Source organism: Etheostoma spectabile, chromosome 6 (genome assembly GCF_008692095.1).
Source record: "Etheostoma spectabile isolate EspeVRDwgs_2016 chromosome 6, UIUC_Espe_1.0, whole genome shotgun sequence".
NCBI classification, from domain to species: Eukaryota; Metazoa; Chordata; class Actinopteri; order Perciformes; family Percidae; genus Etheostoma; species Etheostoma spectabile.
The window spans coordinates 6110660-6120356 of record NC_045738.1 but is presented as its reverse complement, the minus strand read 5'-3'; the positions used below and the strand labels follow the sequence as shown (position 1 = coordinate 6120356).

At 41.4% G+C, this 9697-nt stretch overlaps 2 protein-coding genes and 1 pseudogene across 3 annotated transcripts in view; 1 reads left to right on the top strand and 2 right to left on the bottom strand.

Annotated features, from left to right (window-relative positions):
• The window catches only part of si:dkeyp-84f3.9 (zinc finger protein 585A), a 7451-nt gene extending 3381 nt beyond the window's left edge, over positions 1-4070 (top strand). For both annotated transcript variants that reach the window (XM_032518306.1, XM_032518305.1), the window contains one exon: positions 1-4070. This exon is cut by the window's left edge and continues 426 nt beyond it. In XM_032518306.1, the coding sequence (XP_032374197.1) occupies positions 1-3006 (3006 nt within the window). In that variant the 3' untranslated portion in view covers positions 3007-4070.
• On the bottom strand, positions 3907-6344 carry LOC116690778 (trypsin-3-like; annotated as a pseudogene).
• A 1509-nt stretch (positions 6345-7853) lies between these two features.
• Positions 7854-9246, bottom strand: LOC116691080 (trypsin-3-like). The gene is given in 5 exon segments (XM_032518409.1): positions 7854-8084; positions 8169-8305; positions 8403-8655; positions 8813-8973; positions 9125-9246. Coding segments are annotated over 5 exon segments (741 nt in total). The 5' UTR covers positions 9165-9246; the 3' UTR covers positions 7854-7934.
• Between the last annotated feature and the right edge of the window lie 451 nt (positions 9247-9697).

The following is a 9697-nucleotide window of genomic DNA, read 5'->3' as shown; positions in this document are numbered from 1 at the left end:
CCTAACCCCATAGACGTTCCATTAATCAATAATACACCCCATAATGAGAAGTCTGGTCCTCATACTGTCTCTGATGGTAAAGTAGAAGACAGTGTCCCTGTGCTGCCAAAAAGAAGAAGAGGAAGGCCAAATAAAGCACAAATCGCAGCTTTTAAAGCTATGGTTGCTGAGGCTGCTGCTGCCAGAGCTCCTGCTGCCTCTGCTAATGCTAATAATGTTAGCGGTCCTGCACGGAGACTAAGGAGTAGAGGTGAACAGCCACCTTTGACACCGGATGGAAAGCTTGAATCTGATAGCAAAGTCCACGCCAAGCAGACTGAAGTGACTCCTTCAGAAAGCAGTACTACATTAAACTTTCAAGGTAATAAAAGGCAAAGCGCTAAACTGGCTTATCAGCAAGTTCCTGCTAAATTGTCCAAACTTGATGTTTCCCAGGATGCCTCATCACTATTAAGCCACAACACAGCCTGTGGGGAGAGAGCAGAGCCCGATAAACAGATGGAATGTAACAGTGACAAACAAGAGACTGATACAGATGGAAAGAGCTCTCAACTCTCCCCACAGTCTCAAGAAGGACATGTTATTGCTTCTGAGGGTTTGAACAGTCTAAACTTAGTAATTCCTACTGAGTGTTATGACCCCAAAATAAAACAGTCAGCTGACACGAATGGCAGCGGGGAGTTGCAATCAAAAAGCAGTCTTGAATCCCCAAAGAATGCAAACCTGCAGAATACGGAGCCCTGTAGCATTGATGTCATGACCTTCTCTGAACTATCACCTAAACCTGTTGGATTCCCCCCCGCTGTGAAAGCTGAGAATATCGAGATGGAGCTGGATCCTTTAAATCCTGGGTCCGAGTCAAATAGTCCTACTTTACAAAGCAATGCCAACACTTCAGCTAAGCTAAGTCAGCGAAATACTTTCAGGCGCAAGAAAGGCGGCAAGAGAAGGAGAAAAAGTAATGTTTTGTTACAGAGAGAGCAACTTGAAGCCAGCGATGACCTTGAACAAAATACCGACTGCGGTGACGGGGATAAAGAGGCCAGCTCGAATTTCAGCTACACTAAAAAAGGGGGGAGAACTCTGTTGCAATGTGGTTATTGTAGTCAGACCTTTAAATTTCTCTCTCAGTTCATCATCCATCAACGCGTTCATACAGGAGAGCGACCTTTCAAATGCCCTGAATGTGGCAGAGGTTTTAGCAAGAATTCCAACTTAAATCTTCATCTCAAGACGCACAAAAAGAGCAACATATATAAAAAATGTCCCTTTTGCAAGATTAAATTCTCTTGCTTGGAATATGCCTCTCATATGAAGATACACGCACATTTGCTGGACCACGACTCTGAGGACAGCAAATCAGAAAAACGCAGCTTCGTGAATGACCATGAAAACAGTCAGGAACTTCGTAGACCAGTTTCCCCAGTAAAGAGAGAAAGGAAAGTGTGCCAGTACTGTGGTAAAACATTCCCGTTTCAGTCTGCCCTCATAAGACACGTGCGTGTCCACACTGGAGAGAAGCCCTATAAATGTGATATCTGTGGCAAAGCTTTCGGTCAGGCCTATTTCCTCCGTGTTCACGAGCTAACACACTGGTCGGTAAAGCGTTACAACTGCACACGCTGTGACAAATCCTTCACTCATTATAGCAATGCAAAAAATCACAGCTGTAGACCTCCGGGAACCGGTGACGATTTACAACCCAACAGACGTGTAAAGCCTTCACTAACGTACACATGCCACATCTGCAAGAATGTTTTTGACCATCTGCAGGAGTTCAACAGCCACATGAGAGCCCACACCGGCGCAAAGCTTTATCGCTGCTTGTATTGTGACAAGCTGTTTGGTGTGCTGTCTGAGTTTAGCACCCATCGCAGTCAGTGCAGCGGAGAGGATAAGGCCTCCAGCAGTTCTGCAATCAAAGAGGAAGAGACAATGTCATTGATACAGTACACGGTGCCTGCACTTAGGTGTTCATCTGGACACAATTCAGCTTCTCCTCTCACAGGAGCAAATTGTGAAACGCAGAAAGAACCATCAGAGACCAGCCACAAGAAACGCTTCGCTAACTCAAAGAAACCGTTCCAGTCAACAGTCATACCGGCTCACCCTCTCTCACACATTGTGTCAAAGTTGAACAAATTAGATAACCGCTCAGACCCCAGGAAATATTTATGTCCAAGCTGTGGCCGGCTGTTCAGACACATGGGCAGACTCCGAGCCCACATGCTCACCCATGCCCCAGGTCAAAGTTACACCTGTGGCTGTTGCGGAAAGACTCTAGAAAACTGGAGAAAACTGTGGCACCATCAGAGAACCCACCGACAGAGACGCGGCCGCTTCACTTGTCCTCAGTGCGGCCAAGGTTTTCGGTTCGTGGAGCCTTATAAAAAACACATGAGTGAGCACCCAGAGTTCCAGTGGATTCAGGTCAGGCCCAAAAAAGTGTTTCTGCCTTATAAATGTGAGCAGTGCAAGTGCAGCTTTCAGACTCTAGATTTACTGTTCAGTCACCAGCTTTGCCATTCCTCAACGCACAAGGACTCTGATTTTGATATATCTATGGATGATCATAGTACACAGTCAAACAAGAAAATGTTTAGCCCTCCCACGAACAACCACATAGCTAAATTATGTCCAGATCCAGAAGTAAACCTCTCTCCTCTGGGCCCCTTATCTGCATGTCCAGACCCAGTAACTCCAGAGTCGCCTCAAATACCCATGTTTTCCTTTGTCCAGAGTAAGGGTCTTGATTTGGGTAAAACTTCCCAGCATCCTAGCTGCACACATTCAATCCAAGAGAGAGAAACCAGCCGAGACAGAATAGATGAAAATGCACCTGGAAAACCTTTTACTCCTTTGAGAACTGTGAAAAGACACATGAGTGCCAGAATGTCAAATGAAGGGTCTTCAGATGGAGTTAAGTGTGCTGTGTGTGGTGATGCATATTCTGACATTTCAGACCTTTATCATCATTATTTGCAGCATGCTAGAGGCCAGTTGTAATAACCTAAACAGAGATTTGTTGCCAATTCAGTGGGGTCCTGTAGTCCTAGATTATAAAATGTAGAAACATCGGCCCAATCCCAAAGTCTGGACTCACAGACTTTGGTGCGCATTCTCGCGAAATTCGTAAGGGCTTAGTGTTGTCCCAATGTCAAATTTCAAAGGGCATCAGCGTTTGAGTACACACTTACCGAGCCCCTTCCGTAAGTCTGCATCAATGCAGAATTTCTATGTAAATGGTTGATTATGGAAAACATTCATTTCCATTCATAACCACTGAAACATTTTTATTTATTGTTGTTGCCCTGCAACCTCCTGGTATCTTTAATTCATAACTTGGAAAAGTACCCTGCACTGATCAGAGGGGTAGGCGTCACACTGAAGTCATTTCTGAACTCCTTATTGGTGTGGAAATTTAGTTTGGCAGACCTGACTAAGAATGTGTAACATTTTTTTTATTTTATAAGACATCGTCAATCAATAGAACCACCAATCATTATAGAAAAAGAGCTGTATAGTTTTACAAATGTCAAACAACTCATCACGTGCATTCACTTTATGGCCACTGTGAATTTACTATCAAACGTTGACATTTAAAATCACGCAGGCCACTCTTGACTTCTACAAGTGAAAGTGTTACTCAAATTGTTTAACTGATGTTTATGGATAAAAAAATAAAATAAAAAACGTTTTGTTCTGGTCTCCAACAAAGGACATGTATCAGCATTTTGTATTTGCATTAAAAGTGAATATCAGCTTTACTCATTCATATATTTGTTAAATAATTTGTTCTATTGTGGACTTGTAACATGATGGCTAAAATTAAGAGATGCTACATTTTCTAGAAAATACACTAACAAATGCACATTCCAACGGGAATGTTGTGGATCATTCATTATGTTTTACTGCCTTTGAAAAACTACATAACGTGCTTCAGTGTCAGGCTTGAGTTTTGTTTGAATCATGAAAAGCACATTTCAATAGCTGTTTCCCAGAAGGACACCCTGCTTTATTGAATATTATTTAATGTCACAGTAAAATCAATAAAGGTCATTTTTGTATTGGTATGCAATCATGTTTGTCATTTTTAGTTTATAATCCTTATTCTACGTTTATTTTAACCATGAGATCCCTGGATCCTAAGTATTAGGTTAAGTTGAACGTTAGGGCACAAATATTCTTTTAATATTGATTGACAGCTGAAGTAATTTGGGAATCAACATTATGAGTGATTCTTCACCATTTTTTGTACTGAATGACAAGTTTGTCTCAGGCAGGTAAAACTGCCTTAAGATCCATGATAAAAGAACACGTTAATATCACCACTGTCAAACTCATCAAGTACAGTATTTTAAAGTTTGAAAATGTGATAATGCATTTGAATGTTTGTTTACTCTTTAAAATCCTCCATAATGTTGCTGCTCCTCCTTTAAAAATGTGTTACCCTCAACCCAGGAAAAGCACGAGCCACTCGGCCAGCTACTAGAGGAGAGTTACAACACTGTTTGGCAAATCATCCTTTTCTTTTGTGGCTGTAAGTCAGTGGAATACTCTCCCAACACAGCTTGTACAAATCTATGAACTAGATTGTGTGTGTGTGTGTGTGTGTGTTAGGATTTTGATTGCACACTTTGCACATACATGGCAATGGGTGGAGGGATTGTTTTTGTGAAGTGGGAATGCATTTGATTGATGCAATTTAGTACATTTGCATATCATTCTAAATTAGGTGTGAATGTGTTTGTACAATTGTATATTGGGATGTTTTCTTCTTCACTTGCATTGAATATTTATTGTTTTCCAGGGACTACAGGTGGAAAATAGCATGTGTGCAACAACCTGGTACAATGCATCTCTCCTTGTTCTTATACGAGGTTAATGTTTAATGCTTAATGTTTTAACTGTCCCAGTTTAAATAAAATTACATTACATGAATCATGGCAAATACAGATCATTACCTGTAGTGTTAAAAATCTGGCGTTATGGTGGGATATACAGTTTTCTTTCCTACTACAACAAATGACAGTCAAGTGACTTTAGTTGGAGGACATGGTGTTGCGGATCCAGGTGTTGTAGTTGCAGACCTTGGCATAAACCTCCGGCTTGTTCTTCTGGGCGCAGCCATAACCCCGACACCACACCCTGCAGCTGACCGTTGCACCACCACGCCACCAGAGTCTCCCTGATAGGACGCAGATAAAAGGACATGTGAGCAGAGGTGCTCGAAGTTTGGTGTTCCACTCTAAAACTTTAGCTCGTACCTGGCAGTCCTTGCCTCCCTCGAGGAATCCAGCACAGAACATGTTGGAGGAGATCTGTCCGGTAGGCGGACCTGCAGCTGCTGTCGCTCAGGATGGGGCATCCAGGCACCTCAGACGATCAGGGTAGCTGCCTAGAGAGGAAACAGACAGTAGGCCCTACATGTAAAACTTCATACCCCAGATTGTACCAACAATATGTTCCGTGTGAGTGGAGTGTGTTACTGACTCCAGAGCTGCTGGTGTTGCCCCATCCAGAATCAGACAGCGAGTGCCAAGCTGGCACAGCTGGAGGGCAGGGACACGGTGCTGACGTAGCTGTTCAGAGGCGGGCTTGCTCAGTTTAATCACATGATGTCATTGTCCAGGTTGCCGCTGTTGTAGCTGGGTGACGATGACCTTGGCAGAGTCGATGAACTGCTCTGTGCCCTCATTGACAGCAATGTTGTGCTCACCAAGACGCACCTGGATCGGCTGCAAAAGAGGCATGAGGTTAAATTACAGGTTAGGAATCTGGCACTGCGTGTCAGTATCTCTGATTTCATTACTTTTTTAAAAAATGTAATTGTATTTTAATCAGTGAAAGTGGATGTAGTATGACTGGAACCTAATGATTAAAATGTCTGCACTTACGACTGTACCAGTGAGCAGCAGACACCACCCAGGTGCTGGAGATCAGGGAGCCTCCACAGAAGTGGTAGCCAGCGTTCAGAGAGACCTGTGTAGGCCACAGCGTTCTTTCTGCCCGTGAGCCTCCAACAATCTTGTCATCCTAATGGGAGCGGCATCTGATGGAGAATTTACCAGATTATCTTTGTGCAGGACATGTTCAGTAATTGTTTAGAGAATCTTAAAGTAAATAGCTCTTAAGTACTATTGTCACAAAATGGTTAAAATTACTTAAAAAAGAGTGAAAAAAGTAGGATTCATAATTACTTGCCACTGCGCGAACAGAGCCAGAAGAATGAAACCTTCATGATGGTGTCCGTCCTCAGCCTCAGTGTCACTCAGCTGCACTGCAGCCCCTTTAAACCACTCTGTCCGTCTGCTATCTGATGGACCAAGGCCACGTATTTCCATTCTTCACCTTTTTTTTCATTTGCTGTGAGAAAAACGCATCTGAAGCAAGAGCCACATATTGATAATGTGAGCTTGGTTGCACCCATCAGTTAGGACATTGAGGTTATGAAAGATATGCACTTAATAATTTGTTTGAAATTATTGTAGAAATTTAATGGAAATTGTTTTGCATTTTATTTTTAGCCTTACAGTGCCACTTTATCTGTTAATGTAATGTAGGTATACTGCATTACTACAATAATAATAATAATAAATAATAACAATACTAATAATTATACATTTTATTCATGGGCACCTTTCTGGACACTCAAAATCTACTGAAAAGACAATAAAATTGTAATAATAATAGTCAAAACATGACTAAATACAGATGAGTGGTGATCATGTTGGATATGCCAGTGTGAAGAAATGGGTTTTCAAGCAGGTGCACAAGATACCGTAACATGGAGAAACACATGATAACTTCCATATTAATAGTGTATTTAAGTTGTCGGTATTTAATTGATGATGTTTATATTTTCACTCACTAACTGTTAAAGATACTGTGTTTACTTTCTCGTCTGTTTCCTCCTGTTTGTTCTCCTGATTCATATAACTTTGCCTTAAAAAAACATCCAGAAACTATGTAAAACTGTCAGACCGCTTATTTTAAATGCAGTCTAGTATCAAATGTATAAAATATATTTTTTTAGCTATTACTATCACCAATATATCAGTTCTGTATTCATTTTCAGTTCATTCCTATATTTGTTTTGAGAGGAAACTATACTCGGGTTAAAATGTTTCTCTGGATTTTTTTTGCAATGCTTGTGTTTTTTTTAAAATAGTTGTTGATGTTGTTGTGACACAGAAACTGATTCTTAATGTAAAATGATCTTTTTCCATACAGTATTTATTATTAGATCTTTTGTCAAGCTGGTGAACAGAAGAAAACACACATGCATAGGCTATGTCTTTCAGGATAACAATTGTTTTGTTGTAAATATTCAATGCATGGTGAATAAACAGTTTTTATCATTCAATGTGGCTGAGTACTTTAAATTGTTATATGTTTTCATTGATTTGACCAAAATGCAGTCAAAACATACCTTTATTTATTAAGTAAGAAATCGTGAAAAGTAATTTTCTCAAAATATCTCAAATGTCAAACTGTTTTGTTCAATCCATGAATATGTATTTGGCAAGTGTTGGAAGTCTGCCTTTTCAGAATTTAAAGTTTTGAAAGTACAGAAACACTTACATATATTCTTTGTTTTTTTTCTTAAGTTTTTTTCTCTTAAATATGTATGAAAAGTAATTCATTTTGCGACGGTTTTTATTTGGTTTTGACACGTAGATTCACGATTTTTCATTTTAAAGCAGGTTTTCTGATTATTTTTCTATTACATATGTCTTCTATTCATTTCTATAGAGAGATTACTTTTTATCTTGTTTTCCTTTCTGCTGATGACTCTTTTCATTGGTAAATCATTTTTTATTATTTAACAGTAAAAAACAGGGAACAACAGAGAGAGTGAGGTTGATGTTAATTTATTTTCTCAAAGCAGATGCCATAGTAAGCGTTTGCTTAATGTTCCTTCCAGTCAGACTTTAGTTGGAGGACATGGTGTTGCGGATCCAGGTGTTGTAGTTGCAGACCTTGGCATAAACTCCGGGCTTGTTCTTCTGGGCGCAGCCATAACCCCAGGACACCACACCCTGCAGCTGACCGTTGCACACCACGGGGCCACCAGAGTCTCCCTGATAGGACGCAGATAGAAAGGACATGTGAGCAGAGGTGCTCGAAAGTTTGGTGTGTCCACTCTAAGAAACTTTAGCTCGTACCTGGCAGGAGTCCTTGCCTCCCTCGAGGAATCCAGCACAGAACATGTTGGAGGAGATCTGTCCAGGGTAGGCGGACCTGCAGCTGCTGTCGCTCAGGATGGGGGCATCCAGGCACCTCAGACGATCAGGGTAGCTGCCTAGAGAGGAAACAGACAACAGGCCCTACATGTAAACATTCATACCCCAGAATGTACCAACAATATGTTCCAGATGTGAGTGGAGTGTGTTACTGACTCCCAGAGCTGCTGGTGTTGCCCCATCCAGAGATCAGACAGCGAGTGCCAGAGCTGGCACAGCTGGAGGGCAGGGACACGGTGCTGACGTAGCTGTTCAGGGAGGCGGGCTTGCTCAGTTTAATCAGCATGATGTCATTGTCCAGGTTGCCGCTGTTGTAGCTGGGGTGACGGATGACCTTGGCAGAGTCGATGAACTGCTCTGTGCCCTCATTGACAGCAATGTTGTGCTCACCAAGAGCAACCTGATGCGGCTGCAAAAGAGGCATGTTAAATTACAGGTTAGGAATCTGGCACTGCAGTGTCAGTATCTCTGATTTCATTACTTTTTAAAAGAACATAATGCTAAAGTGAATCACTAAAAGTGGTTTTAGTATGACTGTGAACCTAATGGATGTAAAATGTCTGCACTTACGACTTGTAGCAGTGAGCAGCAGACACCACCCAGGTGCTGGAGATCAGGGAGCCTCCACAGAAGTGGTAGCCAGCGTTCAGAGAGACCTGGTAGGCCACAGCGTTCTTTCTGCACTCGTAGCCTCCAACAATCTTGTCATCCTCAATGGGAGCGGCATCTGATGGAGAATTTACCAGAGTTTATCTTTTGCAGGACATTTTCAGTAATTGTTTAGAGAAATCTTAAAGTAAATAGCTCTTAAGTACTATTGTCACAAAAATGGTTAAAATTACTTAAAAAATTAGAGAAAAAGTAAGATTCATAATTACATGCCACTGCGAACAGAGCCAGAAGAATGAAAGCCTTCATGATGGTGTCCGTCTCAGCCTCAGTGTCAGCTCAGCTGCACTGCAGCCCCTTTTAAACCCACTCTGTCCGTCTGCTATCTGATGGACCAAGGACACTTATTTCCATTCTTCACCTTTTTTTCAGTTGCCTGTGAGAAAAACGCATCTGGAGCAAAGAGTCAACATATTGATAATGTAGCTCTGGTTGCACCATCACGCCAGGCTCAGGCATAAACACGGGCCTGATTCTGATTATACAGAAATATATTTCCCTATAACTCTATTGCTCTATTACTATTGTCTCTTTTATTATTATTTCAAGCAAAAGATTTTTTCATACTAATGTTGTCGTCTTTCTAAAGGATAGGAGCGCTCAATGTCACATGTAGACCACACATTCTAAGTTTCATGTAATCTGAATTAATAACTTACCAAGATACAACCGAAAGGTAATTAAAGTCCCTGTCCACAAAACACTATCGCTTGACACACTATAGGCTTCAGTCCAGTGCTTACAGTGCTTGCCTACAGTATAACCAAGCTTGAAATCCTTTC